Genomic DNA, 12,046 nt, shown 5'->3' on the forward strand with positions numbered 1-12,046 from the left:
CCGGAAATTCAGGTTTTTGTCAAAAATGACCCCTAAATCTCTAGTGCTACTTTTTCGAGTGATTTCATCATTATCAATTCTATAATTATACCGAATGACATTGGTTTTTCTAGAAAAAGAGACGACTACTGATTTTATGGGATTAATTGGTAAATTATTTTGTTTACACCAGGAATTAATTTCTTTAAGTCACTTTGCAGAAAGTCACAATCACCTACATCCCTTATAACACGACAAACTTTATTATCATCAGCAAACTGATAGAGTTCCGAATGATTTAATCTAAATTGAAGGTCGTAGATGTACATATTGAATAGTAGCGGCCCGAGTGAGGACCCCTGCGGGACTCCACAAGTGACCGGATATGTTACGTCAGTGACGACTCCATTACATTTGATGACGTTTTTGCGCTGGCTCAAATAATCACGAACCCATTCTAATAAATTTCCATGAAGACCATAGCTGTCGAGCTTTTTTAGAAGGTAGTGATGTGACACCCTGTCAAAGGCTTTGGCTAAATCTAAAAATATTACATCAACCTGATGCCTATTTTCAATATTGGATGCTAAGGTGTTAAGAAAGGTGACGTGGTTGGTTTCTACACTCTTTCCTTTAGTAAAACCATGTTGACATGGGTTTGGAAAGGCGCTGAACCAACTAGATAATTTCGCGTGCATAATACTATCCAAAAGTTTAGCAAAAACACATAACAAAGAAATAGGATGATAATTTTTGGCGTCACCAGCGAAACCGCTTTGAAAATTGGACTAACAATCACCGATTTCCATAAATTGGGAAACTTATTACAACGAATGGACAGATTAAAAATGTGACCGAGTAGAGGCGCAAAAATATCGCCACAGCCCTTAACTATAAATGGAGGAATGTTATCAACTCCAGTAGAAAATGTAAGTTTAAGTTCAATAATAGCAGCTTTAATGTCAAGATCAGTGATTGCGAAAGTGTTAAAGGTATCTGAGAAAAAATTAGAAGCACCGTAGTCAAAAGGTTTGTCACGACTAACGGTATCAACCGCTATATTAGAAAAAATTGTTCAGGAAGATATCTGCTAAATCCTTTGGGCTGGTAACGAAATGTCCCCCTTGTTTTAACCTAATGTCCATTGGTTGACTCTTAATATTACGATTTACATAATTCCAAAACATGTTAATGTGTTTTAGTGCCATATCACACAAATTCTTATTCATATCGCAATTGCCTCTTTTAATTAAAATTTTAGAGTTAGCTCGGAGCTCGGTATATTGCGCGTAATCCAGAGGATTACCTGTTCTCTTAAATTTTTTGTGATAGTATGTTTTACGTTTAAATAAAGCAATTAATTCCGGTGAATACCAATCTGGAGAATTTTTTGACCTCTTGTACACCTTTTTCGGAATAAATAAATTCATGGCCGATTCAATTTTACTCGTAAGTTCATTTACGCAAAAGTCAACATCTGTTTGATTGTAGAATTCAGACCAGTCGGAATCTCTCAGAAATGTATATAGGCTGTGATAATCACCTTTAAGATAATTAAAATTTTTAACGCTAGATGGGACTGTACCATCGGATAACGTGGTATAATGCAATACAAAAGGTGGGTGAGCGACATCTACATCAACAAATGGATCAGGGAGAGGACAAATTTTAGCGTTAGATACATTAGTGAGACAAACGTCCAAAACGTTGTTACAGTGATTCTTTAAATAATTAACTTGGTGTAAGTTGCTAGCGTAACACATGTCAAAGATATGGCAAGATTTTTTACGGACGTAATGAGTGCAGTCGGATGTGTCATTCCCCGACCAGTTAAATTTAGGTAAATTGAAGTCGCCTAATATGATAATGTCTTGTTGTAGATGGGGCGCACAGCGTTGCCAATGCGAACTAAGGTCCTCGAAGATCTTCACACTACTGCTAAGAGAAAAGTAGACAGTCCCAAGGATTACGGATTTATTGGTGTTAATTTTGATTTCTAAAAATATGGATTCGGGAGTGTTTTCCAGATCGGTGCGTCGTATAACCATGCAAGTGTTTTTAATGGCAATTAAGGCGCCACCGCCTCGGATACTATTATCAGCCGAATAATCTTTGTCCGAGCGAAATATATTAAATGTGTTCGGAAAATATTCGTCGTTAAAATGAGTGCTATTGAGCCACGTTTCGGTGATACAGATGACGTCGAAATTATATAAATTGACATTAGTGAAAAATATATGAGATTTGGTCCGAAGACCCCGAACATTTTGATAGGCAATTTCGAGTTGTTAAATTAAGAAGGAAATGAGTATTAAATTAACAGTAAATTAAGGAAAATTAATTAAGCATTAAATAAATATTATATTAACATTAAATTAAGGAAAATTAATTAAGCATTAAATAAATATTATATTATTAAATTAAGAAAACTTAATTATGAATGAAATAAATATTAAATTATTATTGAAATAATAATGAAATACGAATTCAATTAATATTAAAATGATAATGAAATGAAATGAAATGTTTAATTTAGTGTGCAAGTCAACAGTACCGAAGTACTTACAGGGAGATGCATAGGCAGTGCCAATCATAAAAACAAAAGGTTACAGGAGTGAGATAAGTAATGGTTACAATATTGAAAAATCAGGGTGTATAGTATACAGGTATACGAGATCAGATTTTCTTTATACACAGGAGGCAATAGTCATTTTAGTTGGTGGATTTCATGGTAATTACAAGAGAAAATGTCAATTTGCTCACTGAACTTATTGTATGTTTTCTGAATCCTTAGCAATGGGGTTAGTGGGTTTCAATCTTTGAATGTAATGGTTTGTCTGGTGTTGAAGGTAGGGACGTGGAAATTAATAAAAGGCGTTAATTCGAATAAATTCGGTTTAAATAAAATCTTTGTTTTTAGAAAAATTAATTCCCGTTTGGAAGCGTATAATCCGATAGTCTCCAGGCCCCAGTGGTGGCGAAATAAATAAAAAATTAATATTAAAATAATAATGAAATAAATATTAAATTATTATTATATTAAGAAAAATATATAAAAATTAATATTATATTAAGAAAAATATATTAAATTAATATTATATTAAGAAAAATAAATTATGAAATAAATATTTAATAAATAATAAATTTAGAAAAATAAATTAGGAATGAAATTAATGTAAATTTAATATGAAATAAATAAAAATAAAAAATAATTAAATACATTTTAAATTTAGAATAATAACTTAAGAATGAAATTAATTTAAATTTAATATGAAATTAATAAATATAAATTATAAATTAAGTATGAAATAAATTATAGATTAGGATTGAAATAAATTATAGATTAGGATTGAAATAAATTATAAATTTAGAACCAAATAAATTACGAATTAAATAAATATAAATTATGAATTAAGTAAATATTAATTATGAATTAAATAAATATTAATTATGAATTAAATAAATATTAATTATGAATTAAATAAATATTTGATTAAGAAAAATAAATTATAATTTAAGTATGTAATATATTATAAATTAAGAATGTAATATATTATAAATAAGGAACGAAATTATTTAAAAATTTAATTAATATTCAATAGGTGTTTCAATAAAATACGACAGGTCACGTGTAAATGTTTTTTTTTACTTCACTAGCAATTATTGAAGACATAGAGCACGCGATCGAGTCGATCAAGATTTTGGAATTTGAAGTCTACGCGCGTGCCTATGAAGTACCAAAAAGCTTTAACTCTTGACTAGAGGTCGTCGTTTGGATAAAAATTTACCGTTTGTTTGGATAATATCCATAAACAAAAATTATCCAAAAAATAATCAGTTATTTTTGGCTTTTTCCATGGATAATATCCATGGATAAACGGTTAACGGCGATTTTTATGATTAATTGAAATTTTGCCAGTTAATTTATCTGCTGCGCCGATCTCTACTCCTGACACGGATAAAAACATTTAAAACTTTAATTTTTATTTTATTTTTGTAAACACCTATTAAGAACAATAATTTAAGAATGAACTATATTATAAAAAAAATCATATTTCATTGATTATTTTACAATTGAATTTATATTAAGATAAAATAAAATTATTAAATTACAATTATAAAAAAATATTATTAAATTAAAATAATATTCAATTAAAATAATATTTTATTAAAATAATATTCAATTAAAATAATATTTTATTAAAATAATATTAAATTTAAATAATATTAAACTGAAAAATAATATTAAATTAAAATTAAAAAAATATTAAAATAAAATTAAAATTATATTAAATTAAAATTAAAAATATATTATTAAAATAATATTTTATTAAAATGATATTTTATTAAAATAATATTTAATTAAAATAATATTTAATTAAAATAATATTAAATTAAAATAATATTAAATTAAAATAATATTAAATTAAAATAATATTAAATTAAAATAATATTAAATTAAAATAATATTAAATTAAAATCATATTAAATTAAAATCATATTAAATTAAAAAAATATTAAATTAAAAAAATATTAAATTAAAATAATATTAAATTAAAATAATATTAAATTAAAATAATATTAAATTAAAATAATATTAAATTAAAATAATATTAAATTAAAATAATATTAAATTAAAATAATATTAAATTAAAATAATATTAAATTAAAATAATATTAAATTAAAATAATATTAAATTAAAATAATATTAAATTAAAATGATATTTTATTAAAATAATATTTCATTAAAATAATATTAAATTAAAATAATATTAAATTTAAATAATATTAAATTTAAATAATATTAAACTGAAAAATAATATTAAAAAAATTAAAATTAAATTAAATTATATTAAATTAAAATTAAAAAAATTAAAATTAAATTAAATTATATTAAATTAAAATTAAAATTATATTAAATTAAAATTAATATAATATTAAATTAAAATTAATATAATATTAAATTAAAATTAAAATTAAAATTATATTAATTTAAAATTAAAATAACATTTAACTAAAACTATAATAATATTACATTAAACTATTCAAGGTTTGTTACTAGATACATGTTCGGTTTCAAAAATGTTGTGGGCGATATAAGTGACGGTCTATATTTTCGCAATTCCAAGATGGATTTTTCTAATAAATTATATAATTTTATTATTATTTAAAACGTTTAGAAAATTGAAAAAAATAGCCTGGTTTTTGGGCAGTGTAACGTAATAAACGCGGTGAGTTTATTACTACTCGTAAATTCCGCAGCTTTGACTGTACTAAAAAGAGTACGTGTACTCTGCTCTATCAAAGGCTGAACTCCGTGTACATTATTTACGGAAGAGGTTAGCCCCTAAAATAAAATTTTAAAAACGATCTAAGATCTAAAAATGTAGTTAACGCAGTTCCTGTTGAAATTACAGAATGGCACTGACCTTTTTAAAAATGCACCGGTAACATTCGTTTAATATCAGAAGTTTAAAAATTCAAGCGTATTTAGCTGTTTTTTGGTCTTAAACGAATCATTCCGAGGCACTACTTCCAGCGGTCATATCTTTCAAAATTATTGAATTATGGCGCTTTAAATCGTGCACTAACCAAAAATATTTGGGTGCCGAGCAATGTATGTCTACAAATTAAAATTGGCGTAACTATAAAAATGAACAATTCAGAGCAATTAATATGGCGCTTCAAAGTTGAATACCCATAAGAAAAATATTTGTTGGTTTACAAAGTTTAAGCCCTAGGAATCCCCCAGCGATTACAAAAAAATGACTTATTCGGTCTTTGATTTGTATTGAAAAATTAGTTTTGCCTATTTTAATAAATTTCACGCAATTAGAGTAGAGTTTAGCAATTAGGAAGTCTTATTTAGTTTATAATTACTTCAGTGTCACAAGTTTTTTCGATATTTTAGCTGGTAAATGATAAATAATTTTTAATGAAACTCTTCGAGCGTACATTTTGGAGGAGGGGTGAGGTATTAATACATACATTGAACCCCCGAGTGAAATCTGAGAGAGATATTTCGCCGCAATTGGGACCTGGGTACCAAATTGGCGGTCTTATTTTTCAAAATGGGTATCTTAAAAGAAATTCAAATGTTATTTCCAAAAATAACTCATAAACACATTCCGATTTCAACCTTGAAAATAGCCTTCTCTTAAATTTAAATTAAACTTTTTATATTTCTTTGTAAGGTTGGTTAACTCCTGATGCATTTATCCAAAAGATTGCCTGTCGTCAAGCACCTTTTGAAACTAACTGTACATTAATGATATCGGAGGTCTCTGCGGTTTTTTTTTCTCGTGTAGTTGGCAGCCGCTGTATAGGCCCCACACTGAGATCATTACGTTTTAATATAAAGATGAATGCAGCGGTAGCGTCTCTGCGAGAGGAAGTCTTTATTTACACCCACGTTCTGAGATAATTGTAAAAGGATAACACTCAACTGCGCCGGCTTCTACACGTACCGCCTTCTACTTCATTTCCTGTCCTTATACCAACACTTTTTCTGAAGCCCGAAACTAAACGGATCTCTGATTAGAAAAATCGAGCTACCGGTCGTTTCGCCATCTTGTCTAAAAGAAGTTATAATCCGGCTTAAATTAAAATAATCGCGCTTTCGACCGCTATTTTATGTAGAATGTAATTTTATACTGTCGGGGGAATGACTATGTTGAAACAATCCGCGGGCATCGTGCTCGAATTTTCCCCCGCGCGAGAGGGGAAGAAACGTCAACGACATGGCCATCAATTTTTGGGAACCAAGAGATGTTGGGCTGATTTGATTTTTTACTGGGGAAGGGGGTTACTCTTTGAGCAAGAGTGCCTTTAGCAGCAACGATAAAAATCATCCCGATATAGCAATTATCTTTTAACATACACAAATTTGTTCTGGGCATTATAAAACACTGAAATGGGTGTATAATTTAATACACATACCATTGGTTTGAATTTGTGTACCCCAAATTGTGTTACAAATGTCCCACATTTTCTTCGCTCATTTTAAGAAATAAATTGCTTTCAAATAATTTACCAATTTAGTAAAATGGTTGACGGAATCACCGTGACTACAGCGCCAGCTTTCTTTAAACACAAAAGGATAGTCTGTTAATTTTTCACCCTTTTCTACACATCTTAAAAAGTACGAATGACTGTCGTAACTGGCGCCTTTATAAATACTGAAGCGGAGTATTTAATGACATATTTATCTCATTTTTTAGAAATCACATATTTTATTTTACTAATAGATAGTAAAGCTGTTTCAGTTTAGTTAGATTTATTGAAAAGATACGTTAAGCTAATTCAGGTGGAGAACTGGGTTAAGCGTATCGCGGAAATCTGAAACCATTTTCTGTAAATATGGAAGACGTTCGACAGACGTTTCCGACATTGAATTTTAAAAAACTATTATAGTATATCAGAGACCAACACATTACAATACCTCACACGTTATTAATAAAATTACCGAAAAGGTTTACAGGATTATATCTTGATTATTAAATTATCCGACATATTGCAACATTTTGATAGCATGGGGCTTTCCATAACCACCGATAAAAATTATACTCGTTAAGCCAAAACAAGTTTACATTTTTACTAATAATAATTGATAATAATTATTAGGATTAATCTGATCCTTGAAAAATAAGTATTAATTTGCTATTTTAACAAAATTATTACTGTGGGTTCCTGTATAAAATTATATTATAATACGTAACACTTGGGCAACGTATCCCTATCTCCGACAATGTAACACTCAGGGAAGTAGGAATCGGAGGGGGCAATGCCTCTCCCAAATATTTGACTAGGACGGGCAATTAATAAGATTGCTCGATGCAGCTTATTGGTTAGTTCAAATCTACAAAGTTGAATGTATCAAGGCAGTTATGCAAGCAAATATAAACCTCAGACAATAACATATTTATTTTTGGTTTCAGTGAATAATGACAAAAAATGTTATTAAAATATTTGTGAAATTTAGTAAATTGTGTCTTTTTTAACACCTACATCTCAAAATTTCCAAATTCAGAAAATATTACTCGTTTTTTACTTTCGAGTAGCCCAACGTAATTTGTGAATGGCCCCTAAACCAGGCAGAGATCAACCTGGAAATCTTTTAATTCTGCATTGGCGACGGAAGCTGTTGATTTTTGTTCAGGGTGGAGGCGTTAAAGAAACTATAATTGACTATCTCCGGAAATATATTTCTAAGTTAAAGTATAATGGATGTTATAAACTTGGCATTATTCGTTTATGTATAATAATTATACTAAAATTATTATGCAATTAATGTTTTTAGTGCATTTGTCTAAAATTAAAGTAATTCTACAGTGTAACATAATACATTTGAAATAATTTGCATTTTTGATACCATTTTAAAACGGAAATTCACAATTTCACATATATCGTTTAATTTATTGTAAAGAATTTGATTTAATTTTTATAAATTAACTATTCTTAAATTTGATTTAATTATTTTTAATAAACTGTTCTTAAATTTGATTTAATTATTATAAATTAACGGTCCTTAAAGGCCTCTTCACGCTAAACATTAATTTATCTGGCGGGCGAACTGTATGTCTTAGAAATTTTCACTACATTGAAACAATGTTCCGGATCACCTAATTTATATTATATTCAAATTTGACGAAATTTTGCAGGGAACCAAATTCAATGTTAAGTGTGCGGGTCCTTTGATATAATAATTTTAAATTAACTGTCCTTAAATTTGATTTAATTATTATAAATTAACTGTTCTTAAATTTGATTTAATTATAATAAATTCACTGTCCTTAAATTTGATTTAATTATTATAAATTAACTGTTCTTAAATTTGATTTAATTATTATAAATTAACTGTCCTTAAATTTGATTTAGTTATTATAAATTATCTGTTCTTAAATTTGATTTAATTATTATAAATTAACTGTCTTTAAACTTGATTTAATTATTATAAATTAACTGTTCTTAATGTAAATTTGATTTAATTATTATAAATTAACTGTTCTTAATGTAAATTTGATTTAATTATTATAAATTAACTGTCCTTAAACTTGATTTAATTATTATAAATTAACTGTCCTTAAACTTGATTTAATTATTATAAATTAACTGTCCTTAAACTTGATTTAATTATTATTAATTAACTGTTCTTAATGTAATTTTTATAAAATTATTATGAATTAACTGTTCTTAATGTAATTTTATAAAATTATTTCTGAACTGTTCTTAATGTTATTTTTAAAATTTTACCCTAGCTTCAATATTAAATAATACTTGGTTTTTTTAGACATTTTTGTTTATAAATTGTACTATAATAAATATTTTTAATTGATATAAATTTAAAAATTGCTCCTTACGCGCTAAGTGGTTTAATTGTGGAAATAGATCAAATAGTATACATTAAAATAATTAATGAATGTTATACATCGTGAAATGTACTTTTTCGGGAAATGCGATCGCTGGGCGCTGGCTGAAGGTCAGAGCTGCGAGGTTAGCGGTTCGGGTCAATGCCCCAACTATATTCAGTCCACGAGATAACTATCCTATAAAACGGCCAAGGATGGGACATTGGGTGGTCTATCGGCGTGGAGAAAACTTCTATAGGCGTGCGCTGCTGAGAGGTCAAATCGTTTCAAGACGATAGTCTCCGCACTGTACAATATACTTACAGTGTTTTACTAAGTATGTATTACGTTTTTTTAGACTTTTGTTTTTTGAATGCGATATGTTATTAGTAATTTTATATAATAACGATTTGGTACAAGTGGTATAGAAACCTCATAAATTGTAACAATCTAATGCAATGTGGTACCAAGAATATTTTATATATACGGTTGGCTATGCTGAGCTGATTTTTGTTGTTACTCCAAATCCCGTTTATGCTCTAAACGTAAGTTTCTCCTGAATATAATCAATTCAGCCTGATTGGTTCTTTGAAATTGACGTCGTCCTCTTCCCCGCTCCCATCCCACTGGGTTTAATTCGACCACCATGCCCCGCATCGTCGCAAAATAGGTTATTCTCTCTACATTCTTGATGGAACTTTGAAAAATAATAATTTTGTATATAAAAATAATTTTTGAATATTATGAAAAAAAATGGAAGGCTCTAACTGGCGTTAGTTGTAACGTACCCCCTCATAGATATTCTGCATAGAACAGTATCGCTGCAATGTCAGGTTTGGCTTTGCCAAAGGGGCCGTTCACAAATGACATAACGCACTAAGGGAAGTAAGTGGGGTTTCGAAAGCGTTTCTAATTAGTACTGGAGGATGAGTAGGGATAGATCAAATGTTACGTCACAGAGCAAAGTTTCATACAAGTTCGTAAATTAAAAATTAATTTAACTTACTGTCTCACTTTTTTACTTGTTATTATAATTTATAATTTAGTACACTAAAACATTTTGTGCAATTGAAATATCGTTTGGATTCTTTGAACTATTAATAAATATTATTTCGAAATAAATTTAATAGTTTTATTGTTGATGGTGCTATTATATTTAAATAGGGAGTTTGACTATTTGTTAAGTAATTTCGGTGTTTTTAAAATATTACTTCTCGTTAAGAGGGAAAGTGTGGTAACGATAAATATAATTTTTCCATAACGTAATTTGTGAAAAACCGCATACCGGTACCGAAATCTGAGTTTAAAAGTCGAATAATGCGTTAAAGGATGTTTTGTTCTTGTGGAACATATGTGGTCATGCTATGAAAGAACCCATGATGGTCTACTAGGAGTAGGCCGACTCAGTCGGATCTTAGTCCGTAAAGAGGTCGAAATATCACAGTCGGTCACCTCGACTAATTTTAGGATCGATGGTCAAATAAAAAAGGTACAGCATGCCCAAATATCCAAACTGTATATCGGTTGGCCCAGGCAATATTCAGTCACATTACCGACGAAAAAAAGGTAATTACGATAAACTACAGTCGTTGAAGACTATAGCCGTATTGTAAGAAAATAATATCTTAAAAATTAACGAAACCAACCTGTCCAAGATCGATGGTGAGGTTGACCTCGTTGAACTTGTTGCCTCTGGAAAGGGGCGGACTCTGCCACCATCTCTCTGTGCCGTCAATGGCGAATTCCGCGGGATGGGACATCTTGGGGTCGGTGGGATCGCAGTAATCGCACACTTGTCCTTGAATCAGATTAATATTGGGATTATCCTGAAGATCCAGCGTGGCGCCCACTAGTTTGCAATACAGTTCCGGTTCGGCGACGCCCTCCCCGCAAGTGGCGGTTGCCGCGATGGTCCTTCCTTCGGCCAAATTGAAGTACGGCGGGTCCAACACTTGGGCGCTGGTCAGTGTCGCGATGACCAGTATCCATAACGTAGCCAACATTGTCTGTTTAAAGTCGGAACCCATTTTATTCCACTGACAAAAGAGATTAAGGCCTTCGTAATAATTGATCGCCGCGCATTTAGCAAAGTTATATTTTATGAGGCCTTAGTCTAATATTCCCTTCTTGAGAAAAAGCCGGCTTCTTCGCGACGTTCCGCGGTTGTTCTAAATCGTAAAGTGAAGCGAGCGGACTCAGCGATCCCCGCGGAGAAGAGGGAGAACAGTTCCTCAGTAACAAGACGGCAATCTTACTTGGAAATTGGGCTAGAGAAGAATGTAGCTTTGGCTACTCTTCGGTAGAGGTTTCAAGTGAGGAGGGTCGCGATTCGTAGCGGGAATACGGTCCTCCTCGGGACGGGTGGCGTGCAAGCGAGGGGTGAAGCGGGACTATGTTAAACGTTATTTACCAAGACTCCCCGAGACGGGCCGTTCGACTGGTTGGGTGTGTAAATCAAGAGAGGAGGAAGAAGGAGGGATGGGAGAGTGGAACGAAACAAGATGGCCTCGAGAACAAACAAATGCTCTAACGGCTTCTCTCTCATTCGTTTTATGTGACGACCGATTCACAAATAACTGAGAGGGAACTCGACATTTAGATTGAAGCGCTTAGAGCAAAGAAGGGGAATTTGTTTGGATGTCGGGCTAGTTTCAAAATTAAATTATAATGTCTGGTTTTATTTACCTTATGTGGATATTTCCTCCCAGTCATTTTTAGT

The 12,046-nt window shown here is 30.2% G+C and overlaps 1 protein-coding gene across 1 annotated transcript in view; it reads right to left on the reverse strand.

Annotated features, from left to right (window-relative positions):
- Window positions 1–11,491, reverse strand: part of LanA (laminin subunit alpha) — a 78,796-nt gene extending 67,305 nt beyond the window's left edge. The window contains exon 1 of the mRNA XM_090159522.1: window positions 10,974–11,491. Within this exon, the coding sequence (XP_090015648.1) occupies window positions 10,974–11,354 (381 nt within the window). The 5' untranslated portion in view covers window positions 11,355–11,491. The remainder of the gene's footprint in view (window positions 1–10,973) is intronic.
- Between the last annotated feature and the right edge of the window lie 555 nt (window positions 11,492–12,046).

This window comes from Leiobunum rupestre, chromosome 9 (genome assembly GCF_980474605.1).
Source record: "Leiobunum rupestre chromosome 9, qqLeiRupe1.1.hap1, whole genome shotgun sequence".
NCBI classification, from domain to species: Eukaryota; Metazoa; Arthropoda; class Arachnida; order Opiliones; family Sclerosomatidae; genus Leiobunum; species Leiobunum rupestre.